Genomic DNA, 26,993 nt, shown 5'->3' on the forward strand with positions numbered 1-26,993 from the left:
CATAACAAACGAGTGTCGTAAATGCCAATAACTCCGAAATGTCCCAGTTGACGACCAGAGTCTAGGCGGCAGGCATGACCCGAGTTGAAGTCCACGCACCAACGCCGGTCAAATACTGGTCCATAGACTCCTTTCTGCGAGGACTTATGACAGGCTTTGGTCGATCTGAAACCTGTGTGCTGTGAGTCAGCGTGACTGAGCTGACTGAAGGTTCAACATGCATTGAACCTGACCGTTTGGGCTGTTGCGTAGTGATAATTCCCATATTGCCTGATATGTTTAAAAAGTAAGTGAAGAGCCAAGCCAGTAGTGCGCCCTCGATCACTGACCGTTGTATTCTATAAGTGTAGTATAAGGGCGCTTATCAGAAGAAGTCATCGTAGATATAATGCGAGTATGGCGCGCGATGCAAATTTCAGCTATCAGATAATTCAAGAGAATTGAAATCAGTGTTTTGAGGCGCGAAGAATCCGGCGATGGTCATTTTTGCTGCTGGATTATTGCCGTGGCAGTCAGTGGAAAAGGAAGCCATTTTATAAGCAAATGGCTGTCCTGCACAATGATACCCTGATACTCTCTTTCCTCATTCCACGATACTCTCAATCCTCTAACCCCTCATCAAGGGGCTTTGCTTGGGGCACATGACATGTACACGTGAGATAATAAGTGCGAAAACTACCAGTGGTTGTTAGCGATCGTCGGCTTCTCGAAAGTAATTAGAGTTCAACGGGACCGAAGGGGCGAAAACCAACATCAAAAGTGCGATCGTCGTTGCTTGATATGAGTGAGATATCGGTCCGCGCTCGGGGACAACTCATCGACTCCGGCGCTAACAATAACAGCCCGTGCCAGCAAGAACTGTGCCAGCACAGAGTTTAGGGCTGAAAACGTCCGCCTTGTTTTTAAGCTTAGATTGATTGGAGGGAGATATCCTGGTCTAAAATGCAGTGAAGGTTTGACCATCGAAAAGAGGAAATCTTGTGCAATCTAGGGACCTTAGATTTGCTGTCTTGCTAAATACGAAAATGCGAAGAGACAACTCAGAGGCCCAAAGGAGAAGGTAACACGCAACGACACATTTACCCATGTTTTTCTACTTCGAAAGCGGTTTCGAGGCTGTCGGCAGTGAGATTAAATCACTGGTCTTGAGCATCTGCACTTTAAACATCCCTCGTCCTGATTTGGAAGCTGACCAACAAAGCTAATGGGCGATTCTCGGAGGGTGCTAAAAGATGACGAAACAAACATGCAGGATGACTACGCCTTTTGGCATGTAATCGAGCGGGGTCAAATTGCACTTTATTCCTTTGGCCCGAAGTCACTTCTGTGAATGATGCCAACGCATCACACACCGCGGCTATTTTCTTGCCTCGGGTTGTTGTGATGTATCTAGTGCAGATCGGAAGATTGACGAGGTCGAGAACACCACGCGCCCTGACCCAACGATCTGTCACCGATGACGATGTTCCATCAAACGTTGGGAACCGTTAGGTACCACGTGCACAGAGCGACGATCAAATTACAGAAATAGGTCGCGTGATCAGATGAAAGTTGATTGAGAGAAGTGGCGAGGAGGAAACAACGAACCGTGCCAATCATAGGCTGTTGAGTTATTACCATGACGCTCGGTTCCGGGCGTGGCATGTGACACGGGCAAGTCGTGGCAGTAAGTCTGATAATCTCTGAAAGATATATTCAAAATGTTGTGTTGATGTTGAATCATAAAGTCGAGAAGCTAATCCTCTCTTGACTTGACTACCTCGACGGAACTTCTCCAGTCGACTTTGATCATATAGATGACCTCGATAATAGCAATGACTGCAGAGCCACCTATCATTCCAGACCAAACACCATTCAAGCCCAGATCCAAAGGCCCAAGCTCCAGCCAGACTGCGATGGGAACAGCGGCAAAGTAGTTGACGAAGAACACAACCCACGCCGACACAGATTGCTTGGCCAAACCACGAAGTACCCCATTGCATCCGCAGACAATGGAGTCGACCACTTGGAAGCTAGTAACCGCAAGCATAGTATTCGTAACAAGTCTTCGAACCTCCTCATCGCTGGCATAGAAAGGCCCAATATAATTCCTTAACAAGAACAAAACCGCACCATCAAAGAATCCCAAACAAACAAACATGATCCCATAAAGAATCGTAATGCGTCTCGCAGCCTTCACATGTCCACCGCCAATCAAATGCCCAACCCTCGTACTAACAGCAACACCAAGCGAAAACGGAATATGCCACATTACAATCGACGTAGTAGTCAAGATCGTCTGCGCAGCGAGATGAATCGTGCTCACATACGACGTGCTAACCGTAATGATCTCAAATGCAGCCCACTCCGCCAACGTGACAGCCGATCCGGCGGCAGATAACCGAACCATGGGTCCCCAGCCCTGCAGGGCACGCCGCGTAAAACCAGGCCAGCATTCGTGCGTTGACTTTTTGAAGAAGGTGCAGATTAGGAGGAGGGTTGGACGGAGGGTGTTGGCTACTGCTGCGCCGAGAGCGGCGCCTTCGAGGCCGAGGTTGAGCTTGAAGGCGAAGAGCCAGCTGAGGAGGGCGTTGATAGGCGCGCATATGACCAGCACTGCCATGCCGGTGTTGAAGTCGCCTTGGGCTTGGAGGAAGCGCTTTAGAGCTTCGAAGGAGGCGTAGCCGGGGATACCCAGGATGCTGACTCGGAGGAATGAACCTGCTTTGACGGCGAGGTGTTCTTGCTTCAGGATGAGAGTCAGGAATGCGGGAGAACATATCCAAACTGCAGCTACGGGAATGGTAACAGCTGTCATGAGAAGAAGCATACGCTGAACATGCAAGCCAACGCCCGTTTTGTTGCCGGCCCCATATGCTTGTGCACAGAGGGTGTCGAGAGCTGTTGCCATTCCTTCGTAGAGAGCGAGACCAGCGATGTTCATGGTCGTGACACCAATTGCTGCGGCTGCCAAGTCATCGGGACTGAGATGGCCTGCTGCTGTTGTCGTGATGACGCTGAATGAGTATTGAAGTAGATATGTTGCTACCAGAGGGACTGTATAGCGTGTTATGAGCGATAGCTCAACCCACCAGTCGTCGGTAGGCCGTTCTGAGACAGATCTTTCTTCATTGTTTGGCAGCAATGGTGCCGCTTCATTGCGGGCCTCTTCCTCGTGAGAAGTCATGATCAATTGATTCTAAATATTTGTAGAAATTCTGCTCAAGACGCCAGATGTCATGAGGTTTACATAGCTTGCAATTGCTGACTCACAGATCCAGATATGGCAGGTTGTTAACCAACCTTGACCGATCCCGGGCGGGGAAGAAGGATGACTCTAACAATATTGAGTCAGCAAGTCATGCAAATGGTTGGTTGTTGGCAGCGTTCATAAAATGTGCACAGTGAACACAACCAACAATGCATTCAGGGCCATGAGCCTAACATTTTAATCACTCCACAGGCATTCATCTTCAAGAAATCTTCTCATCCATTCGCATGTCTTGCCACGAAAAGCATAGCGAAGAGGAGCCACGAGCAAGGAACAAGGATACAGTTCCATCATCAAGAGATTCCTCGTTACGTACTAATTCATGCTCCGACAAGCCCCAGCTGACCATTTGAACAGTGGATCATAAGTGGCTTCAGTGGATAACCCTCTATAACCCCCACTCACGGCACCTGAAGGTATCGCGCAAAGTGGACGATCAATACGAGCACCGAAAATGGCGCTCGGCAGTTTTAATTTGACTGAACTCTATCAACACGTTGTAACCACGTTTTCCCAACGATGTCACACAACCAATTTCTGAAAAATCTTGACCGCCAGATAAAAGAGAAAAGAGAATTGTCAGCAGTGGCTAAGACATTGATCCTTAGCCCGAGCCACGAGTACCAGGGACCGGCCCGCGAGTCTGTTCTGTTCCTTTTCAATCTGTGACCACGCCAAGTGGACCGGAGATAACCTTGGCAGTAACTCCCAGCCAGCGAGTCGCAAGCCACAATGGACATGTCCCCTTGGATCCAGTTTATCTTCAGCGAACTGGGGGATTTACCGGGTGCAGCCGCTTGAGTGATTGTTCTCGGTGGTTTTGCTTTGTTCGATAGTTGTTTCCAACCGAGGGCGCTAGTGAAATCCCACGGGAACTGAAGAAGCTTAGATCTACCGTCTTGCGCCCGCGGTGCGGCTGAGGCGAGGAGGAGCTAATTCTCCGACGTTTGAGGTTCGTCAATCATAAGTGATGAATTAAGACAAGGAATAATGCCATTGTTATCGCTAACGCTAATCGTCCCGCTGCCCTACATTCGATATGCACCTTCGCTAGATCCCATTGAATCAGCCCTTGAAGTCTGTCTATCATCGTAAGATACCTCAAAGTCGCGATTCACCATGACACCCTCCGTCAAATTCGCCACACTATCGCTTCCACTCGCTATTTCCGTTCGCACCTCCCCCATAACGTCCCTTCGCCACACTGGTTGATCGTTATATTTCGGTCTTGAATGTCTTCGTAGAGCACTGCCCAAACCGCTTCCTTGCTTCGATGTTTGTTTCGTTCGTGAATCAGATAGAGCTGTCATTTCGAGACCCGTTCCGTTACCGCTGTCTTTGAGTTCGTAAGGAGTGTTGATAGCTGCGACTGCAGTGGAACCGAGTAGACTGTCGATGACGCCTTTGAGACTGGGGATGCAGACTGTGATTACTGAGAGGCCAAGTGCGATTTGACCCCAGATCATCATTGAGACAGCTTGCCATGTGACGTCGTCTGAGTTGTCAAACATGTATTCGGCGTGGACGAGCTCGGGTATCGTGATGATCGGGACGATGAGTCGCGTGCCGAACAACGCCATGACGATGATCTTTCTTCGTATCGAGGTTTGGACCTCCCACATCATTGCGACCGGGAGGATGCACAGAGCAACATCTGTCAATATTATCATGATGCCGTTGTACAAAAAGACCGGTCCTTGATTCGGACATTGCGCATTGTTCTCAGCAAGCCACGGCTCCGGCATTGGGCATTGGAAAGCGGTCGCAAATACTCCAGAGATAGCCCAAGCAATGACAACTCCACCGAGGATCATATTCGCAGTATTGAGTCCGCCTTGTCGATCAATCTGTCGAATAAGAAGGCCAAGTGAGACCTTTGTCGTCGCATGAACAAGAATTCGCAATATTTGTGATGCATACATCAACTACACCACATTAGCAAGGCTCACTACATGCCATAAAAAGAGTTACCTTGCTGAAGCGGCCAAATTCCTGATCAGATTGAGCATCCCGATGCTCACCAAGCCCATGATTGCAAGCAGCAACAACACAAGCCGTTTGTATAAAATACAACAACGCAGCAATCAACAACCCCACATCAAAATCTTTCATAGAAGTAATATTCAGCCGAATAATCAACTTGCCAATTATACCGAGAATCGCATAGATGAAGAAAATAACAGCAGTGATGACAACAAGTGCAGCATGGTTACTCTCCGTCAACGGGTAAAACGGCGGAGCCGCTTGCGATACTTGTTCCATCGTCTGCGTAGTACTTGATACCCTTCAGCGGCCTTTAAGCAAGGGACCGACGTGTTGGTTTTGAATGGTAGTAGTTACAGCAAGGGCGGGCCGGGCAGACGGAGAGAGGGTAGCATTCGGGACTGTCAAATAAATAGAGTTGCATTGGATGAGGTGACAGCATGAATGTGAATGACCAGGGAATTAAATTAAGACATACTACACGAACCATGAATGGAACGCCAGGATCGTATGATCTTGTCGTGTTTCGATTTCTTTAGCTGCAGTGATAACCTGTTTGCTTCGTTGAAGTCAGTGGCTTGCGATGCGGTCCTCTCATGTTCTAGATACCGGGATATCTACTCTATCTCGAACCACCGGGCATCCATGTTTCAAGCATCTCAAGTGCTGTCCACATTTGTACGTCTTCAAGTGGAGATTTATTGTTCTGCAATGCAGCCTATAAGATGATCTTGTCTTGTCGATCTACTGTATGCAGGTTGGTGATGACAATTACAATCCCTACCATTCACTCAGCAAGATATGCGGAGTAGTAAGCCAAGCACTGCAGCCAATCTTTCCTCTCTTCCCTCATTACAGATCATAAAGCAAAGAGCAAAGAGAACACCAAAGTCCGATATCTATTGTGGCTTGTTGGTAGATAAAGCCTGGTCCCTGCTAGCAATATTCCTTCGAGTCCACCTTGGCGTTACATCTCAAGCGGTTCCACGAAGTATTTCCCAACGAGCAAATGATCTGCGACGCCACAATCCTTTCAGACAGAAAAACCCGTTCGATTTCATTGCCGGCCTTATTCGCGGCAATCTCGCCTCGCCTAACCCCCTCCATCTGCTGAGGATCTTTCGCTCAACTTTGATGCCAGACTCTTTACCTTGTTTCAGGCAATAGCTCGTTCGCATTTCCCCGATAGGTCCCACTTCCTATGTACCTCGTTGCTGGCACTTTTATACCTGAGGATCTGCTTGTTTGTTGGTTCGTGGTTCCTGCATTCGATATCGCTCGCAGTTCACGATGTCGCACGGTAGTAACAGCATTGAGTTGGAAGCTTCAGGCAAACAGCAGCCTGTCCCTGTGAGCTTTGATGCTTCGGCGAGGCCACCCGAAGGATCCAACATCTACAATGTCACGCGGACGCGAAAGGTGTTTTCTTTTTCGCAGCTCTTTGCTTTTTCGTTGACGTATATGGCATTATGGGAGGGTATGTGCTCGTAAGTTATTCTTCCTTCGTCACGGTCGCAAATATGCTGATGGTCGTAGAAACATGTACTTTGCCCTGTTCAATGGCGGACCCCAAACGTTTATCTTTAGCTTCATCATTGTCTTCTGCGGTGCCATCTCTCAGGCTGCGTCGTTGGGAGAAATGGCTTCCATTCAGCCTGTCGCGGGCGCACAGTATCACTGGACATTTTATATGGCACCTCAATCGGTGAAGCGATTCGCGACTTGGATCCAAGGATGGTCTACGTGGTTTGGCTATGTCTCGCTGTTGGCTGCCATTGCGAACGTTACTATCATCCTCCTCGAGTCGATGATCAGCATCAATCATCCCACCTATGTCGCTGGGGGTTGGCATACTTCAGTTCTCGTCATCGCCATGTGTTTGGTCCACGGATTGATGAACATCTACGCCTTCAAGCTTATTCCATGGGTTGAACTTGTCGCTGGTATTCTTCACGTTTGTCTCTTCGTCATCTTTGTCGTTGTTCTTGTCGTCATGGGCCCTAGAAACCCTTCGTCTTTCTGGCTACAGCGCAATATCTCTTCGGGTTGGGACAATGAGTACATTGCCTGGAATCTAGGCATGCTGACTTGCGTCTGGAGCTTTACTGGTAAGTTGCTATGAGAGTTCCCACCGTGACCTCGCTGATTGTTTGCAGGTTTTGACAGTGCTATTCACATGTCCGAAGAGACCCGACAGGCCAAGTCTGCCGTCCCTCGCGCCATGTTCTGGTCCATCTTCATGAACGGTGCCCTCGGCTTCATTATGGTCAACGTTCTCATCTCTGCCATGGGCTCCGTAGAAGACATGCTTGAGCAGCCCAGTCAGATCCAGGCCATCCTGCTCAACGTGACTGGCTCCAACAAAGCCACCACTGCCATGATAGCTGGTCTCTTCATCATATCATTCAGTGTCAATCTTGCCAACATTGCATCCGTCTCTCGTCTGACGTGGGCTTGGTCTCGTGATGGCGGTATGCCTGCTTACTTTGCGTATGTCAGCCCTACTCATCGCGTGCCTACACGTTCCATTATCCTCACCGTCTTCCTCGTCTGCGCTCTGAACCTTCTCAACATTGGCAATACATCCTACGTTGCTTTCGGTGCCATTACATCTCTCTCATCTCTGGCTCTGTACCTGAGCTACGCTATCGCCATTGCCAGTATCATCTACGTTCGTCTCTCGGGATCTACCATCAAGCTTGGAGAGTGGAATCTTGGTCGCTTCGGCCTCCCAGTCAATGTCTTTGCTCTAGTTTACACACTCTATGTCATCATCTTCCTCCCCTTCCCCTCAACTCTCCCAGTCACTGGCGAGAACATGAATTACTGCGGTCCGGTCATGGTAGCGGTCTTGGCTATCGCTGTTGGGTTATGGTTTACGCATGCTAGAAAGCATTGGAATGGCCCCAACTTGACCATTCTGGAGTTTGTTGTTGCCAACGCATCGGAATGATCATGAGGAATAAACGTTTAAGTATTACCATACATATAAGATAGAAAACTGTACCTTCCTTGACCAATCTTGTTCTCAAGATTGACTGGCTTCCCCTCATTTCTGAAATGCCACGTTAGGCTCAGGGCTCATGTTCATGCCCCTTCATCTGAAGTAATCGTTTTTACTCATGATCTCATGTGTGTCTCATTTACTGTGATATGTAAAGCCTCAATCATGAAAGCCTCGTATTTGACATTAGTTTTCTGATTAATGATTCTCTTTGAGGTTTTGAATTGGTATTTCGTTCTTTTCTAACAAACGCTAATACGTGGTCGGTACCGAAGGATCGTCAAGGCACGTCGGATCGCCCATGCCAGGCTGAAATACGGGAAAATTCTTGAAAGTACTCTGTTTAATCCTTCAGGATGATCTGGAAGCAATCTCACAAATAATTCGAGGCATTCTTCCTCTTGCAGACAAACCGAAACCAAGATGCTCAGATGCAGGGTAGCTTACTTAGAAGCGCGTCCCGAGCCGAGACGTGATCAGCGACCCGGTGAAATACCAGGTAAACTACAGGGATTAGTAGGTGCTCCATCCGCTGAGTGCTTTCAACAGTCATCAGTTCTTGACGCAATATGTTGAGAACAACCTGGTACACTATCGGAACTCAAAAGGGGACTTCCAATACAAGCTTTCCCAAGCTGAAGTTAGATTGCTGAACCCATGCTTCAGCTGCTGTCCGGCCATTCCGTAACTATTTGGCAACTATTGACGGTTGGTGCTATCTTATCTGTTAGCGCCTACGTTCTCTTTTTAGCGACATCGATAACAGGCCTGTTAGCCAGGGTCCAATCTTCAACCAACAGCTGTAAACTAACGACCAACACTTCTTGGCACATTCCAGATCAGGTCTGCGTCCCATAAATGGCCGTTCTAGAACACAACATGATCCATCGCAATGACAGCACTGCAAGCGACCTGAGCGGAGTCAAATGCAGGGGCGCGTAAAATCTTCCTCTTCGGTTCCTCGCTGATCAGAATGCCAAATAAAGTGCTCTGTTGATGCAACGTTGTCTTGATGGGAATAAGCAGACAAGAGTATTTAGGGGCTGTGCCGCATGTTAGCAACAGGGATAGGTTCTTTGGCGCTGACGTTCCTTCTCGTAAATGGGACATTCAGCTGCAGTTGGGACTGCGCAAGATGCACGCTCGGACCGATGCTGTCATCACTGTCGTCTGACATTCGTCTAACTTGCCAGGGAGTTGGACTCGTCACTGCTGTTTCACAACCTTGAATAGAACATCAACACGCGTCGTAGTCTTCGCAGATCACAGTCCTGAACATTCAGTAATTGACTTATAGTTACATTGATAATTAACCATAATGAAGAATTAGTCGGAGAATTGTACTAGTAGTACGCGTCGGATGTACGCTTCGAGTGCTGGTCCTGTCTGACCAATGTCATCAGAGATCCCTGTCTCAGACTTACGATAAATCCAATTAGCCTCACCAAAGGGTCCTCCGTGACTCCACATCGCAACCAACCAACACCTTGGTAGTCTGTGCCGCTATTGGAAATGACACGAAATGGTACTGTCAGCCCAAACCCAATTTCCCAATTCTTACAAAAGGTTGTCTTGGCCCCAAGAAATCCGTCAGCCAACCGTTCTTTCGTCCTGTGTCTTGTATCCACTGGAACCAATGATAAAACAACTCATACCGGTATCGCATTCGACATCGAGGATGGATGTCATTACTTTTGATCGACTCAGCCGACAAAAAGGCGTCATCACTGCTATGGTACTTCTTGTACTTGTTGGCCTTGTCATCCATATTTACGCCTTCATCTTCTCGCCAGCTTATGGAACTATGAAAGTTGGACGAACCTTTATACCTTCGACTGCCTAATATGTTTGAAGCTATGGCACCATATCAGCATAGGGTTGCTAAGGTCTTATAATCGATCAGCAGCAGCGGCGACGACGACCTGGACCCTCAACTGCGGGCATGTCGGCGACGGGATATACCAACGAGTCGGCCCCAACAGAGTAGGACACTGGCACGAAATTTACGATAAATAAAGAGGCTGATGGAGTTGGAAAACGAGCGAAGATTGCAGACCATATCTGATCGTTATTGCGCAACCTCCTCCAGCTCGAGCCTACACGGTCGAAGCCTCTCCCAAACGAACAAAGTGCCGAGCCTGCGAATATCGACCTGTATTTCCTCAACAAGTCTCTCAAGACACAGGAGGGCATCACTCAATATCATCCTACGGATTGGAAATTCAGGCTGCCCCGCGAAGCAATTGCATCGACAGGGATCACTAAGGAACACAAATACCACGATAGATGCCTGGGGCTCTTTGCAAGGCATGGCGCTACTTTCAGGTCGCCTGAACTTATAGACGGAACCGAGTGGCGGTTCGGAACATTGTTGCGGTATGCGAGTGTGATGAGTGCGAGCAGCAGCAGACGAACTTAAAGGACTGGAAGAATGGAATATGTTCAGAGGAAACCGGACACAGTTCAGGCAACTTGGGTCCCTTTTCTTGAAAGACAGTCCTTGGTTCTTGGTCCTCATTCGACATGAACCTTCATAACCAGTGCCTCGCATTGGCATTCTACGAAAATTGGAAGATACAATCATCATAACGCAGGCTAGACCCCCACGGTGGATAGGCACCGTACTATGGCTCTGAGTGAACCACAAAAACTTAGGATGTAACTAAAAGAACTTTTTAAATATGATATAGTATTAATATTATGTGCTCCTCGGCAAGGATTCACTCTCTGATCTGGACGCCACGCTTCTGATGCTTGATATATCCGAAAATCCATGAAAGACGCCCAGTTCCGGGTCATACAGCCCGTTAGACATGCCCGATTTCCGAGACTCCCGCTTCTTTGATCTCGTTTCGGTAAGCCTCACCCTTGGTGGTACAACGGTTGGTAAACTGATCGGTGCTTGTGCTGACTCTTCTGTTGTCGAAAGCCCTGGAAGAAAGTGGCGAAAAATGGGCCGTAGCATGGGGAGACACGCTAGAACACCTGTCAGTAACGAATGTTGATGAAGTGGCAAAGGAGGTTAGTCCGTACCGGAGAAAACTGCCATATTAATCTCGACGGCTGCCCACATCATATTCTGTGCCATATCTTTCGGTATATCGTCGGTTCGGGGGTTATATAATTTCGAATGCACTAAAACAAATATGGACGCAACGCAGACTCTGTACGGTGTCAGAGGAGGGAATTGCCAAGAGAAGCTCAACGTACATGGTTCCGGATGTAAACAGTCCAACAACAGCCAACTTTTGCGATAAGGGTAATGTCATCTTCATGACTTCGATGACGGGCAAAATCAGGATAACGCAGTCCATAGTCGTATGTATCAGAATCGTAGCAAAGAAGAAATTCGCTTCGTTAAACGGGCATTTAGCGCCTTGTATGCTCTTATCCCAATACGCTCGAATCGGCACGCAGTGAAAGATGACCATGAAAGTCCGAATAGTTATCCATATGCTGACGGCGACAAGCAAGATGATGATGGCGTATCTAATTGAGGTGTATTGAAATACGCGCCAGTAAAAGCAGAGAATACTGAGTTTGCAGAATGCAATCGATGAGGCGTAGAGAAGTTCGCAGATCCAGAGTAAAAGTCGCGATCGGTCTTGGATTCGGTTTGCTTCGGTTGGGTCTGCGATCGTGAGAATAGATTGTCCGAGTTTGTAGCTATGAGTCCCTAGAGGAGGTAAGCGACAGCAGTCGGAGCTGGAGGTTGCTGCGTACAGTAGATTGTGACGGAACAGTAACTTGATACAAAGAGCTGGAATGAACTATCAGCAAGTGCGCATTGGTCCCAAGTAGCGATCAAGTCAATCCTACCAAAGCGATTATGGCGAAGTAGTCGTCGAACCAAAGCTTCATCTTGGTCATTCGTCGCGCCTTGAGTCGCAGACCGAGGGCCAGAAAGGCCGCGACCCAAGTGATGCTGATGGCTGCATAAATATCGGGCTGTAGCCCGGTCATGACGTGTCCCTGTATCGCTTCCTTGTGTCTGTTTACAACGGTCGCAAGATCATCTTGGGCATCAAAAGAGCCCAAGACAATGACGATGAAAGAGGAGAATTGATTGTTATCTCTGCCTCGGCCGTTTTACGAGCGGGAAACCATAAATAAGAGGGAAAAAGGTCATCATTTGTCTTGGAAAGAAGCCTTGGCGTTTGGAAGCCGAGCTCTCGGGACCAGATTTAAATGTGCCATCGCCGGTGGAGGAAAATCCGGGGTTCAAGGCCCGTTACGGTGCTGGGATCCGCTGAAAGACGGCGTTGGAGAGTCAGTGAGGTTTAGCTCATATCGGAGGGGAACCCGATGGCTTTTAATGTTCGCGAAAGATACGAATTGGTTAATATTTAAAGAGCCTAGACTACTACTTAGAATGAAATGTAAATTTTTGTGGCTTTTTTAATGGTTATTTTGGTGTTTATTGAGTAGGAGTTTTGTCTGCCAATTGGTGGATCAGGTTCTGTGATGTTGAACCCCTCTTTGGACCGGAGGTTGAGCCGTGATGCTCCGTGATGATCATAAATCGCTATCTCCGTGGAGACTCATGCTAAACGGCTCTTGGTTAGTTACGATGCCAAGTTATCGACTTCGCTTAATGAAATGAAACTCAATTCGTGGTCAATCAGTCATGGACGAGTCTTTGGGCCGCAGTCTCATTAATGTAAAGGGTTTTCGACGATCGTTGATAACTACCGCCAGTTGACCTGTAGCTACGATTTCGGCTCTGAGGACGAAAGAATTCTCCCCACCGGAGCACTTGGACTTGTGATCAACGCAACAGCACTGACACTCAGAGCCGGCGCTAACCAGTGGCTTACTGATTTGATTCGCCCTGGCACTCAAAGAATAGTGAGATATCAGCACCTTATTTCGTCTTCTATTGCTGCGCGGGCCAGTCATAAATCATTAGGCTCCCGTTTCGCAAGCCATTCAACATCTGATAACGAGTTTGACCAATTACATTGAGGGTCTCGTATTGTTGAACGCAGTCTCAAGCGGGCTGTTGGAAAGAAACAGATAAGTGCACGATCATCCGAGTCGACGGCACGAGCCAATCAAACGTACTATACATGGACAAAATCAAGTTTCTAACTGGCAATGGGTGATTTTTGTCGTGCGGTGCTGAATTGGGAAATGGCCTAAAACGGGATGCACTCGTTGATCTCATCGTGTATGGGGGCCTAAACGCCACTTTGATGCATCTTCAGTACAGCGCTTTCACATGAAATGCTTCACTATCTGTGTTTGCAGCCTAAAGCTTAACCTTATAGGCCGCCTTCATCCATAGCTTCACAGCACAAACTACGATAAGCCGCAATAAAAAGAGAGAGTACCGATCGCTGAACCAAACCTATCATGGACCGGCCCGGAATGTTAATCTTTTCTCTTCCTATCCATCGTCTGGAAGCAGTATCCAGATCCGCACATCCGCATATCATGTCTCGGCTGCACGCCCATTACAGCATCCATCGGCCGCTGCGAGTCTGCTTGCAGTCCAATCGCAAACGAATGATATCATTTATCCTGCACAAGGCAATCACATCACCTGCCGGTAAAGCCATCTACTGATGTAATTTAGCCAACACATCATGCCGAGCGCGTTGCAAAGAGGTCGAGAAGGGTATATACAGACGTCGAGTAAACGTATTCGCTGGTTGGTAATTCGCCAAGGCGCTCACTGCAACCCACTTTTTGAACAACAGCCTGTAAAGCCATATTGGCCCCCAAAAGTTCCTGCAACCTATTTCGTCATTGAGTCTTGGATTCTGGAGACAAGCTTGGATACAAGAAGCTGGAACTGTCTCTGAAACTGAAGTTGTTTTCTTCTGTCGCATCTTGTTTTGCGAAACTCGTTAGCCGCCAACATGCTTTTAACTGAAGCCCATCTTGAGACTCCGCAGGCCTTTGGCGCCGCATTCATTGTCGGAGTACTCGTGCATATCTTTGTTCTACGTAAAGGAGAATGGGACCTTTGGACTGTTAAGCTTATCAAGGCATGGGCAACGTATGAGGTCACTGTCTCATTGTTCCTCACCCAACTCTACTCTTTCTCAGTCTGGCAAGCTCTCTCAGTCACCAACAAATGGTTCGCATCGTTTGTTACGGGTCTTTCAATCAGCATCTTGACGTATCGAGCATACTTTCACCGACTGAACCGGTTCCCCGGTCCATTTCTTGCTCGCCTCTCAACATTCTACGCTACTTATCTTACAGTTGATGAAGAGCATATGTATCTTGAAGTCCAGAAGCTTCACGAGAAGTATGGAGATATCGTGAGGATTGGCAAGTTGACTTAAACTACTTACATGCTCTCGACTAACTACTCGAAGGTCCCACTGAGATATCAATCGCAACACCAAGTTCATTCAGGCCCATTCACGCTCCCTCATCCCCGGTCATTAAATCACCGTTCTATGGCATCACCCATCCATGGGTAATGCTTCTCTCTGAGCGACGAAAGAAAGAACATGCCACCCGCCGTAAAGCATGGGATAGAGCGTTCACTACAAAAGGTACCGAGCCGTTTCACCAGTCTCAGGATATGAGTGCTTACCACGAGCAGCCCTACGCGATTATGAGCACCGAGTGCTCAAATACACCAAACTTCTCACTGACCGCATCGATGAAGCAAAGGGTAAACCATTCAACGTAGCCCTATGGGTAAACTTCTACACATTTGACATCATGGGTGATCTTGCCTTCGGAAAAAGCTTCGACATGCTAGAAAGCGGCGTCGAACACAACTTCTTCACAGAGTCCCACAAAACCCAAGGCTTCATGGGCGCGTTCCGGCGACTGGTTTGGTTCTTCCCTCTTGTTTCATCTATCCCAATCGTGAACAGTTCGTTTCTGGCTTTTCAAGCCTATATCAGGAATCAAGTCGAGACTCGACGAAAGGTATGTATGCTCAGAGCAAGACAATACTCGACTAACCCGTGTAGAATAAACCGGCGGAACCAGATGTATTCAGTAGTATCCTGGAAGATTACGATGCGATGGAGAAGCCCACTCAGCAGGACTTCGATAACCTTTGTGGTGATGCTCATCTCATTGTTATCGCTGGCAGGTATGACTGGTCTGTAACAGCAACGTGTAGCGCTAATATCTCAGTGATACCACTTCCTCTTCCACGACTTGTCTCTTGCACAACCTCGTACTCCACCCCGATGTGCTGGCAAAACTCCAGGCTGAGATTGATGAATACAAGAACACCCACGACGAATATGATCTGGTTTCCCTAAGCAAGCTACAGTATCTTCAAGCTTGTATCGATGAGTCACTTCGTCTTTATCCTGTTGTCCCATCAGGTGTTCCAAGGATGACTCCGCCGGAAGGAATGCAGCTTGATGATGTTTACATACCCGGAGATACAATTATACATAGTCCTTCTTACACCATGTACCGAGGTATGACTACGGAGGTATTGGCATAACTAAGTTGCTGACCGGACATAGATGAGCGTTGCTTTGAGAAGCCGAACGAGTTTATTCCTGAGCGATGGACTACTAAACCGGAGCTGATCAAAGATGCATCGGTATACGCTCCATTCCATACTGGTAAGGCTCCCGTCGTTACCTTTATCCGAAATAGCTGACATGATAGGTCGTGGCGTTTGTGCTGGAAAGCAACTTGGTCTTATGGAGATGCGCTATGTGCTCATGGATATTCTCTCACGATATGATATTGATTTCGCACCAGGGACCAATCCTCAAGCTTTCATCAATGGCTTACGAGATTGTTACACTTTGGAACTGCCAAGATTGGATATGGTGTTCACCCCAAGAACCGGAGCCAAGGTCGAAGGATAAGATATTTGTTGATGGATGATTTTGGGGGGATGTAGGAAGAACGGACTGCTATCTTCAGAAGGCCGAGTCATTGTGTAGCATCAGCTATAGTAACCGACTAATATGGAACCCATATCACTAATCATCCTTATGTTTCTTTGTGGCTGATTCATCACACAGCGCTGCACCCTTCCTCCAACGACTAATGTCAAAATCAGGATATGGGTACGCTGTGATGTTAATCAGCTGTTCCAACGGCGTAATCCATCCATGTGTCGGCATCACACTGCATCCTGTTAGCCAGATCCACCCACCAACACCACGAATACTCACGTCGCAGATCTTGGAAGACCATCTTCCAAAAGCTGATCAAGCCACTGCCTCATCTGCTGCTGATTACCCAACTCAACACTCAGTCCAGCCTCCCATGTATCAGCCTCATAGACAAATATGGAGGAGTTTCTATCAGGACATCGCTCTGTAATCATTACATAAGTCCAGTCAGCTGCGTGAGGCGCTTGATCAGCCCAGTTGAACCATGCTTGGACCTTGTTGTCGCGATGAACGTATGGGTGTGTTTGACTAAACTTTGTCAGCGAAATAGTGTATTAGAGGCTCGACGTACTTGAAGGTGATGAATTCGGCTCCTGGGATGCTGGACCAGTAATCCACTGCCATCTCGGGGATGATTAACTTGGCACCGGCACGGACGTAATCCGCTATCCCTCCAGTATGATCTCGGTGATGATGTGAGGGCTCAGTTGTTAGTGAATGGCCGATCTTTGCTGTCATATACGTACCGCGACGTAAGCGACCTTCTTGCCAATATTCTTCTTGATCCACTCCATGACAGCCTCACTCCAGAAAGGCGGTGCATCACATACAATGACTTCAGTCTCAAACTCAATAATAAGCTGCTTGAAGCCAAGATCATGGCTATCATCAATGATAAGCCAATACACCTGCAAAAGATCAACGGGCCTAGCTGATTTCAACGCCTCCGCGCTGACATTCTTGACAGGTGATCCGAGCAAACTCGTGCTGTAATCTGTGACAAGACCACTGGGAACACCAGGAGGCTTTTCCGATATATTTACTTTCTGACCGTGAGGAACAAGATCGAAGAAATTGTCGCCCAATTTTGCTGTAGCGTTGATCTTGTCAATGACAAAGTCTTCGAGAACCACGTTGAGCCGTTGGCTAGCTGAGCTGTATATGGTCTGGATAGTGTGAGGGAATTTGATTCCCTGTACTTCTTTGTAATTTGCAAGGTATACGTCTTTTGTAGCATTACCGTAGATTGGATGTTGTTCTTCTGAGCGGACGATATAGGTAGGTACGTCTTGGGGTCGACAACCAGTAAGAGCTTGTCAAGATTGCTATAAACTGTACGTTATCAGCAGAATAATCTATTATGAGTCTCGAAACATACTCGCGGGAAATTTAATGCCGTTTATATTAACCTCGCGTTCTTCGGAGCTTTTTGATCGTCGAATCTTGATGTGTCAGCGTGATATCTGAAGGCTCGACTATGTACTCGACTCACCCGCTCGACAAGACCTGGAGACATCATGAGAGCCTCGGTAGCAAGATTAGCAGACAATGCAGCTTCCGTAATTAGCCAGAGTCCCATTTAGACCGAAGAAACCAACCATACCATCTACGCAGCCAGCTGTAACGTTCCGGGGAAGGTAGACTTGGTTGTTCCCTTTAACAAAGCAAGCAGAGTTACCATCGCCAGTCCAGACCACGAGAGAGAATTCCATGGGCTGAAATCGAGGGGATGCCCATCCCCACGCGTCTAAAGTCGTTAACTACGGTCACACAATGTATGCTGCACTCACGTGAGGGCTGGAAACGCCGGTCGATCCGTTGTCGAAGCAATGGGCAGTCTACTTCGTAAGAAATGTTCTGCGTTCCGGATGTTGCTGCCGATACATCTGCGCGCATGAGATTGTAGCTTTGCATAAGGCTTCGAGAGCGATAGATTCTGCCTTCATAAGCACGGTTGTTATATATTGAGGAAGCGATTCACCTTTGGCATTCATATGTTACTTTATGCAGTTCCGAGAGACCCTCTGCGCCAATGGCAGCTATTGCCCTTTCGAGTGTCGAGTTTGCACTAGTGTCACGGATATCCGAGGCGAAACAGGGTTCTGTGAGGCCCAAAATGGCCATGGAGACTGTTGTTAGCTTCATATTCGCTGCACGAGCGTTGATAAACGGAGCAGCAATGTCTGACCAGGGCTATCAAAATTTGCTTAAGAGAAGCACGGTGTTAATGCCAAAGGCCGCCGCAAGGCCAAATGAAGCTCCAAGAATAAAGCAAGATTTAAGAACAGCAAGATTGTTTACTCCATGTTCAATGATGACCCTTCGTCGCGTAATAGAAGCATGATGGCGCCATGGACACGGAAGTTTGTGTCCTTGGCGTTCCTGGTTGCTACAAACATATTACATGATAACGATAAGCGATGGGTCTGATTAGTGTCAAGGAATCACTTGTTGAATTGTTCTGAGATTATTAGCTGTGCAATGGTATGTGGGAATAGGCAACCCGATACGGACCAACCCAGGATTCTTGGCCGCTCTGATTTATGATCATCACGTTCAAAGCCTTGGACGAGAAGTGCGCTTGTCACTTTTCAGTCACTTAGAACCTTATCAGACATAAAAATGCCGTGCGGAAAGCCATTTGCTCATTTGTCTATTCTAGGTTTCATCTGCTCCACTAGTAGTACTCCGCAAGAAAGCTTCCAAGATAATCACCCTTTCCAATAGGCACGCCCAGTGAACGTAAGATGGAGTAGCCAGTGACGATGTGGAAGAAGAAGTTTGTTTGTCCATGGTTGAGTGTAGCCTCCTTGACGGTGAGAGTAAGGGTCCTATCAGGCCGGGGGCTTTGAGGGGTCAGTGAAATGTCGCAGTATATACTTTTGCGGCAAAACTTACAGCTCCACCTTGACATCCTCTCGTGAGTTAACATCCTCCGGCTTGACGCCCTTTACAGCCTCAAGAGCTTTTTGGATGCGGGCGTGCAGGTCGGCAATGGTCTTTTCATTGTCCTCGAAAAATGTGGGCTCCACGCCTGTCAATCGGCCAATGGTGGTCTGAACAGCCCTGGTGGCAGTTTGCACTTGGAAGACGAGGGGAAGTTGATCTTCTACGAGCCTGGCTTGGGGAAAGACTTCATCGGCGTTGAGGCCCTTTTCTTTGGCGTATTCCTCCGCCTTAGTGAGGACATGGTCAAAGGTTTGTAAGCCCTTGGTGAAGGTGGGGATGATGAGGTCGTAGAGAGAGGTAGGCATTTTGATGGTGGATTGGTAACGTGAGGTGACAGGCTCGAATAGTGAATCAGGGATTGATTAATTGCTATGCTTTATATGTTTCATGATTTAGAACGGTAAAGCTATTCATATATACAATTTCTCCTTGATCGCGCATTTGTAATGCGAAATTGTGCGATTCCCCCGTCGAACATCGTATGCCGACGAGCCGTTACCGGAGCAAAGCGGTGAGGCGCGAGCTGAGTGAATTAGAGATATTAGTCAGATTTACTAATTGAAATCGTTATCGAAAATGACGAATGCAGTACTGTTGCGACTCTCTCGGTCATCACGACCCTAGTCGACCCTATGGCGCGACATGTCGTGATGTGGGGTTTGGGCACGTCATCTGCAGGAACCTCACGCAAACGCCGATGGCCCTGGCCAATTTTTCCGAGACGCTTCACGACTATGAATGAGTAATTAACTGTGGCTGAAATTAGAACAGTGGCAGTGCGAGCAGAATGAGGACAAGGTTTGCGACTTGAAGTTCCGAGAAGTTAGTTGTGATAGGATTGGGAGGTCGACAAAAGCTTCGGTCTCAGGACACAAAGGTAAAGAACACAGGAAATTGACAAAGTCCATTTGATCTGACTTTCTTGGTACAAACTTCAACCTTGAGATAATGCCTAGAGCCCTCGAAAACTCGTAGCTGAAGACATTTGGTAAGGGTATGCGGTGAACATGTTTTAGGTCAGCGATGCTTCAAATAGGCATGATCCTTTCTTGCAAGTCTCGATTCTCCGGTAGTACTACTGTCGTTGACGCCTCATCTTTTGTCATGAGAAACTCGGAAAATTATCCTTATTAGCCAATGAAGCTTTCACTCAAATTGCTGCCTGTTTGTGGTTCAGAGTTTGTTCACTTTTGATAATTGATGGGAGTCAAGAGACTTCAGCGTCGAAAGTTTACTAATACTAACATTTATATCCAGCACGGCCTATAGTGTTTCCTATTAGCTGAAGTATCCGTGTGACCTCTAAATAACTTTCAGATAATTGAACCTTTCATTTATGAGAGCTTATTTATTCGCGCAGGCAAACATCATAAATATAAATATATAAGACCAACGAGGGACGATGAATATATCCATCATTACTTATGATGTCTACAAGAGTGTTATTCTGAGCTGACAGACCTCACAACCAATACTCACATCACGCACCTTACACGACTGCAAACAAATCCATTTCAACTTACGAATCCCTTGTGTAAAAGTATAGCCGCAGAACACGATAGCCATGGCACCTTTTTTGAACAAAGATGATTCCCAGAAACCCCGGAAACCACCGATCGCGAGGACTTTGATGAGACTCACAAACACTCTGTGCACTATATCAGAACAGAGACCCTACGACACAGAGGCACAGAGACGAGCCTTGGCAGGTATCGAGTTATGTCGCCGCAGGCTTAATTTCTCTCGGCAATGGGAAACATTCCTCCAGGAGCCAGAGATCAAGTGCAGGGCAGCGGATTCTTCTAGCGCCTCACAAACGCATATGGAGTCTCGGTTGCCTACAGAGATCTATATCATTATAATTAAGCATCTCATCAACGATAGGTATGGGAAGTCACCGGAGCAGATGAAAGTACGTGCCCAGACTTTACATTCTCTGGCATCTAGCTGTAGAATGTTGCAGGTCCTTTGCGAGGAGAACTTGTATACGCACCCGAGATCCCAGCGACTGTCGAAAAATGCCGTATCACATTGGCTATTTTTGTTCTCTCTGACTGTTGAGCCCCGGAGAGCCCATCAGGTCCGGTCACTGAGTTACGAGCCCGAGCCACACTGCATCTTTCCCACTGCATGGCAAAGCACTCTCAAGCTCTGTACCAATCTGACTCGTCTTGGACTGGTTTGGAGACATCATATCCCAGAATGCGTTCGACAACACATGCAAATGCACATGGGCCCAATATTTGCTGCTTGTCCCAAGGTCACCGAGTTCAAGTATGATAGCTGCTACGTCAGCAGTTATGATGAGCCTGAAGACATGACTCCAGAGCAAAGGGTCAATTTTTCGCAGCAATACTCAAAGTTTGCGAAACAGCTTTACCACTTGGAACTGCTTGGTCCATTCGACTGCATCAAGGACATTCTTCATTACGATTACCCAAATCTCAAGTCTTTGGCTCTTGATATGGGGGACTATGAAGAGGAAGGCAGGTTTTTTGGGGAGCTATCTTATCATACTCCTGCTTTGGAAACATTAGTATTGGATTGGGTTCAGAGCGCCACTTTGCAAGACCTGCAGTGGGGGTTCAAAGCATGGGGGAAAACATTACGGTCTCTTTATATCAACAACCCCGTGATCGACGATGACCACGATGGCATCCTTGGCGATCTACTGCCCCATCTTACAAGATTGGAGGACCTTGGTTTGGGTGAATGGCCGTCATTCCTTCTCTCAGATCTCCATGCCATAGCTCAACCGAAGGCTCCACGTCTGAAAACCTTCCGATGGGTGGCTAGTGATGACATCTACACTCGCGACCCACTTGCGAATCCAGAAAACGTTAGCAAGGCCATAATCGACATCTTCATTGCACATAGTGAGACTCTCAGAACCTTCATGATAGAGGAATCATTCACCTTTTGGAGTTTCGGCACGTATATCTTTGAGCACCTTCACAAGGCAAGGAATTTGGAGAATCTTCGAGTACAGCTGCATGATATACCTACCAAAGAAGACATTCAAGGTCTTCTGACCGCTTGCCCGAAGCTTGGGAAGTCGGAAACGGGTCTCATGGTGGTCAAGGAGTTCTTCACTGAGTGTACCTTGACGACTAGGAAGTACAAGGAGGATAACTTTGAGGCAGCGGCGAGTAGCTGGGGAGGTAATATATCACACTGCGGGGACTGTGGCAAGGTAATAGAAAGGCCAGTGTTCCCGTAGGCGTCTGCATATTTCGTTAGTTCGTAGTTCCAATATTACGTCAACTTATGCGTATATCCATCTACACCTTGAGATTCTACACCGGCAGCGTCGCAAGTTGGAGAAACTGTACAGCATGCTAATTGTCAATCGGCTTGTGAATGGCTGCCCGATATTCGGGATTCTCAGGTTGATAGCAACAAAAGACGAGACGGCGTAGGCCACGGACTGCGTCAGTTCTTAGGTTTCGTCAAAAAGCTTGTATTGTCTCGGCCAATCATATCAACCTCATCGAAGAAAGCGAAATCTGTCATTTGATAAGGTTCAGCCATTTTGACACTTCTCGAACTTTGCTTGCCTGAGATTTCGGATTTCAGGCTGCCACTGCCACTAAAGTTTGCAAAATAAAGACAGAGTTCATGTTCTGTGCAGAAAAGTTAGAGCTGATTTGTTGGCAGGTTTACTCTTCTGATGACGCTTCACAACGAAACCTTTTTACTATTAATTCCGAAACGCAGCCCAAACCCTCATACAGCTTGAAACCTATAAATCAAGCGACATTCCTTCTGCCTTCCACCTGTCCCCTTCCTGCATGACCTTATACCTTGGACCAAACTTGAGCAGAAAGAAATACAGCAGAGTCACTTCTATCTAAATCTTTCACCTGGCAAAAGAATTATTCCTGTCATACTATCCAGCTCTTTTTCGAAGTTAACGGAGTACCTGATTGCTTGATTGCCATGGAGATTGCCAGGCCACCAAAAAGCTTGCGTCCAGACAGATTCCAACAAAACATCCAGGCACTGAGAATCATCGCACAGCAAAGGCCTGATGACCCTGAGGCACAGCGTCGAGCTCAAGTCGCAACAGATCTGTATCTTCAGACCTGGCCACACCACATGCTCCCGACGCCCGTCAAAAAGTCTCGCGTAACAGGCTCGATTCCCAGTCTCCCCAATGAGATTTATGAGATGATTTTCGGCTACATCCTCGCGGAGCATCCAACTAGTAAGCGTGGTAAAATCAGGCGAGCCAGGACAATACTATCTTTGACCTGCTCCTGTCGGCTTTTCCAAGCAATCGTCGAGAAGTACTTATATACACATCCACGAAGTAAAGGATTCTGGAGAGATCAACATTCCCTCTTTCTGTTTCGGTTGTCTTTGGCCATCGAGCCAACCCGAGGACTTCTGGTTCAGTCACTATCTGTCAATATTCAACTCCCGTACCACAATTACCTTTGGGTTGAGATTGCCAAGCTATGTCCGAATCTCAGTCACCTGGAGATACTTGAGACCACCGACGGGCTTTCTCACTCACAGCTTGGATACCTGGAAAGGCTCTTTGATGCCTGCCCAAATGTTACGAGGCTCAGTCTTAATGCAAGCATTTCTGACTATAACGACAGTGTGACGTTTCGGACCAACGAAAGATTCTTCAGGTTCTGGAGTCAGCTCACACACGTGGAAGGACTTCCGCTTTCGGAACCAGGAGATATAATTTCGATCTCTAAGAAGTGTCCCTCACTTCGACGACTGAAGGTTGACGGCTTTGGATCCTCCCCGAAGACTCTTTTGGATGCTTCCAAGATATGGGGCAAGACTTTAAAGACACTTCACCTCGATTGGTTCGAAATGCCGACCGACACTACTATCGCGCAACTTCTGGGAAATCTACCGTCAATCGAAGAAGTTTGTCTCGGCCATTTAGACAATCTCTTGCCATCGATCCATGCTCTGGCTCATCTAAGTCTACCAAACCTCAAGCGTCTTCGAGTAGCGAGCTATAGCATATGGGACATCGATCAATCACCGAAAGTCGAGTCAGCTATATGCGACATGATTGCCGCTCATGCTGATACTTTGGAGAGTCTGAGCCTCCCATTCTTGTATGATCTCGATAGGCGTGTTTTGGAGGCAATCAAGAAGGCAAAAAAGTTGGAGTTTCTCAACTTAGAGGCCTTTCGGGTTCTGACTGATGAAGAACGTGAAGAGTTACGAGCAGCATGCCCTAAACTTCGAAGCTTCGTTAACTCCTTTGACGGATACTCCTCGAAAGGTATGGACTCAGAATTCGACTGGTCTGGTACAAACTGTGGCAGCTGGGGAGTTATCGCTGATGAGTAGGATCAATACCAGTTAGACAGGTATCAAAGCATTTTTAGACAAAGACTCGCAATAGAGTTTGGATACTGGGCTTGCGCAGTCTCTTTGAGAAGTTCTCAAAACAATATAAGCCAACATTCCATTATATATACCTAATATGTGCAATTGCATATCAATGACTCTTGGTGCAACTTTGGGAATCCACTTAGGCAGCTGAGTTCTGACGTATACTTATGTGCAAACCCGAGCAGTGCGCGCTTGCTGAGTACGTAATGGCGTGTGTGAGGCGCGTGATGTNNAATAACACTCTTATCAAAGTCAATCTAGGGAGTATACCAGCCACCTAACACAACTGCCTAAGATAAGCTTTATAAGCCTATCTGATGATGATTATATCTAACGCATGAGTACGTAATGGCAAGTTAGATCCCATTAAACTTTCATTATGAGGAAGAGTTTGTCTTAAAGCTTGTTGCGATAAGCTTTCATTATACACAAACCTTCATTTCCGCCCATCTCCTCACGAATGAACATACGTCTTGGCCCCTTACTAAGAAGCATATTTTATTTTATTTCTCCTACAAATACTGCCTCTGCCTGTTCAGAAAGCTTCAACAGACCATACTTGCAATTATTTGCCAGACGACATCACGTGGCTTAGTAACACATACTTCCATCACAAGAGGAACTGTATAACCACTCAGAAGACAAGTACATTTCAGGCAACCACATTTATCAGCGTAATCTGCTTACAATTACTCCAGACAAGAAACTTAATCGTTACAAATCACGTGCTAGGGCTTTCCCACTTCTTAAAACCTTGGTACAGCCAGACGACAATATGGCAGGCGGTCATGCTAAAGTCACGGTTGACATTCCCCGCCAGGTCACCAAGTCAATGGGGTCGCGAGACGGGTACTCGGGTTCCCCAACCTCCTGGCTTCCAACAGAGATATATCAAATGATCGTCAATCATATTGTGTTGCACTATGACCGATGCAACGACGATCAAAAAGCAATCCGAGCCAAGACTTTATCATCCCTAGCTCGTACCTCCAGGACCCTCCAACGTCTCACCGAACCATATATCTACACCTTTCCAGAAGGCTCACGACTGCAAATTTCTCAAGGCCTGGAACGGTTACAGCAATCACTGGCGGCTGATTCTCGTCGAGCAAACCTTGTCCAGGTTCTCGACATTAAGTGGGACACTCCGGTATCCTCCCGAAGACTGGTTATAGACATAGCAAGACGGTGCCCAAATTTATGTACCCTCCATTTGTATTTTCCTGAGGCAGCTTCTCGGAGTGACGAATTCGGCCAAACTTATGTCGATAACTTGGCTGATCTGTTCTTCGCCTGTCCGAAAGTCAGAAAACTGCGCCTCGCAACGTATTGCGAAGAAGCCCTTCCAATACCGGCACAGGACGGACGGGTTGTTGAGTTTGCTGGACAGCTCTCTCATGTCGAGGTGGATGCCGGGGGTACCTGGTTTCACGAGTCCATGTTGCCTTATCTGTCACCGAATGTAATATCGTTCGTCATGATAAACCCTGGATCTGGGGATCATACAGGCTTCCTCAAAACCCTAGGCCAGCGCTGTCCGGTCTTGCAGAGACTGAAGATTATGTGCCGGGGGATAACTTTAGTAGACCTTGCGGCACTCTGCAAAGCCTTAGGTTCGACACTCAAGGTGCTGTACCTTAGAAATTTGGAATACGACAGAAGTGTCCTGAGCTTGTTCCTTCCTCACATGCAAGTGCTGGAGCATTTGTACTTGGGAAACGAAGTCCCTCTATATACCCAAGACTTGGACTCCATGTCTAGCCTGTCACATTTGAGAACATTTATCGCTGATGGTGGAGAGGCTGAGTGGGTGGATGAACCTGACAAATTCTTTTATGGGGAAGAAGCATTAGATGTGTATCGGGCTGTGGCTAGATTCCTATCTGCACATATGATGACACTAGAGACGATGTGGATAGATGCATGCGACTGTGCTTTGAACGAGGATGTCTTCGAGAGCTTAAAGCTAGTGAGAAACTTGCGTTCCGTGGGCCTAGATTTGTGCTACCGTCTGAAAAGGGAAGAAGTCGTCGGTCTCTTGGAGGCTTGTCCTAAGCTTCAAGAGGCATCGGATATTCACAAGACTCTTGAAGAGGAGTTTGGAGATGAGGAGGAGCCGTATGGGTCTCTCTTGTGGGTTGAATATCCTCCTCAAAAACCATGGTTCGAGAATGATTTTCCGCATAGCAGTAGTGGTTGGTCAGATGGCTTACGCCAACCTCAGCTTAGGATATAAACTATCAAATATCAACTACAAACAGATAATTAAGTATCATGAGGTTTCTATGTTTCATTAATAATGCCATCCCGATGTGCAACCACGCAATCCCAGTTGATTAATCGTGGGATTACCCAAGACCCAAGACTCTCGCCCCTAACCCCTCTACCGAGGTAAAGGTAAAGGTGGATAGTATTGTTATAGCCACCAGTGCGTGATCTAGAATGCACCGCCTTGAACCGAACCATACTTTCCCCAAGAAATTAAATAACTTTAGTAACTTAGCGTGATTTTAGGGTGCTCTTTGATGAGTTTGCTCGAGAATATATGGTAAAGTTTTCTTGATCCCTGACGCCCCAATCTGCTCAAGTGATCGAG

General features: G+C 47.3%; 9 protein-coding genes across 9 annotated transcripts; 4 read left to right on the forward strand and 5 right to left on the reverse strand.

The window, feature by feature from the left end:
* Nucleotides 1-1,735: 1,735 nt before the first annotated feature.
* FTJAE_3665 (ethionine resistance) lies at nt 1,736-3,166 on the reverse strand (the record flags this gene model as incomplete). The annotated part of the gene is made up of 1 exon (XM_037349987.1): nt 1,736-3,166. The coding sequence occupies one exon, from the start codon at nt 3,164-3,166 to the stop codon at nt 1,736-1,738; it is 1,431 nt and encodes a 476-aa protein (XP_037209328.1).
* Nucleotides 3,167-4,278: 1,112 nt separating this feature from the next.
* Nucleotides 4,279-5,512, reverse strand: FTJAE_3666 (uncharacterized protein; the record flags this gene model as incomplete). Its single annotated transcript, XM_037349988.1, has 2 exons — nt 4,279-5,175; nt 5,222-5,512. The coding sequence occupies 2 exons, from the start codon at nt 5,510-5,512 to the stop codon at nt 4,279-4,281; spliced, it is 1,188 nt and encodes a 395-aa protein (XP_037209329.1).
* A 1,011-nt stretch (nt 5,513-6,523) lies between these two features.
* FTJAE_3667 (GABA permease) lies at nt 6,524-8,186 on the forward strand (the record flags this gene model as incomplete). The annotated part of the gene is made up of 3 exons (XM_037349989.1): nt 6,524-6,720; nt 6,770-7,341; nt 7,390-8,186. The coding sequence occupies 3 exons, from the start codon at nt 6,524-6,526 to the stop codon at nt 8,184-8,186; spliced, it is 1,566 nt and encodes a 521-aa protein (XP_037209330.1).
* Nucleotides 8,187-11,044: 2,858 nt separating this feature from the next.
* On the reverse strand, nt 11,045-12,200 carry FTJAE_3668 (uncharacterized protein; the record flags this gene model as incomplete). The annotated part of the gene is made up of 3 exons (XM_037349990.1): nt 11,045-11,213; nt 11,448-12,007; nt 12,057-12,200. The coding sequence occupies 3 exons, from the start codon at nt 12,198-12,200 to the stop codon at nt 11,045-11,047; spliced, it is 873 nt and encodes a 290-aa protein (XP_037209331.1).
* Nucleotides 12,201-14,101: 1,901 nt separating this feature from the next.
* Nucleotides 14,102-16,045, forward strand: FTJAE_3669 (pisatin demethylase cytochrome P450; the record flags this gene model as incomplete). The annotated part of the gene is made up of 7 exons (XM_037349991.1): nt 14,102-14,496; nt 14,607-14,749; nt 14,800-15,134; nt 15,179-15,303; nt 15,348-15,643; nt 15,692-15,793; nt 15,840-16,045. The coding sequence occupies 7 exons, from the start codon at nt 14,102-14,104 to the stop codon at nt 16,043-16,045; spliced, it is 1,602 nt and encodes a 533-aa protein (XP_037209332.1).
* A 117-nt stretch (nt 16,046-16,162) lies between these two features.
* On the reverse strand, nt 16,163-18,223 carry FTJAE_3670 (uncharacterized protein; the record flags this gene model as incomplete). The annotated part of the gene is made up of 10 exons (XM_037349993.1): nt 16,163-16,310; nt 16,358-16,606; nt 16,650-16,717; nt 16,825-17,271; nt 17,319-17,410; nt 17,457-17,520; nt 17,571-17,632; nt 17,682-17,825; nt 17,869-18,014; nt 18,060-18,223. The coding sequence occupies 10 exons, from the start codon at nt 18,221-18,223 to the stop codon at nt 16,163-16,165; spliced, it is 1,584 nt and encodes a 527-aa protein (XP_037209333.1).
* Nucleotides 18,224-18,755: 532 nt separating this feature from the next.
* FTJAE_3671 (uncharacterized protein) lies at nt 18,756-19,332 on the reverse strand (the record flags this gene model as incomplete). The annotated part of the gene is made up of 2 exons (XM_037349994.1): nt 18,756-18,924; nt 18,977-19,332. The coding sequence occupies 2 exons, from the start codon at nt 19,330-19,332 to the stop codon at nt 18,756-18,758; spliced, it is 525 nt and encodes a 174-aa protein (XP_037209334.1).
* A 1,259-nt stretch (nt 19,333-20,591) lies between these two features.
* Nucleotides 20,592-24,352, forward strand: FTJAE_3672 (uncharacterized protein; the record flags this gene model as incomplete). The annotated part of the gene is made up of 3 exons (XM_037349995.1): nt 20,592-20,939; nt 20,991-22,220; nt 22,925-24,352. 3 exons carry the CDS (start codon nt 20,592-20,594, stop codon nt 24,350-24,352), a joined length of 3,006 nt encoding a protein of 1,001 aa, XP_037209335.1.
* Nucleotides 24,353-25,172: 820 nt separating this feature from the next.
* On the forward strand, nt 25,173-26,633 carry FTJAE_3673 (uncharacterized protein; the record flags this gene model as incomplete). The annotated part of the gene is made up of 1 exon (XM_037349996.1): nt 25,173-26,633. The coding sequence occupies one exon, from the start codon at nt 25,173-25,175 to the stop codon at nt 26,631-26,633; it is 1,461 nt and encodes a 486-aa protein (XP_037209336.1).
* Between the last annotated feature and the right edge of the window lie 360 nt (nt 26,634-26,993).

The sequence above is a fragment of the Fusarium tjaetaba genome (assembly GCF_013396195.1).
Source record: "Fusarium tjaetaba strain NRRL 66243 chromosome Unknown NRRL66243_c0000069, whole genome shotgun sequence".
NCBI lineage: Eukaryota > Fungi > Ascomycota > Sordariomycetes > Hypocreales > Nectriaceae > Fusarium > Fusarium tjaetaba.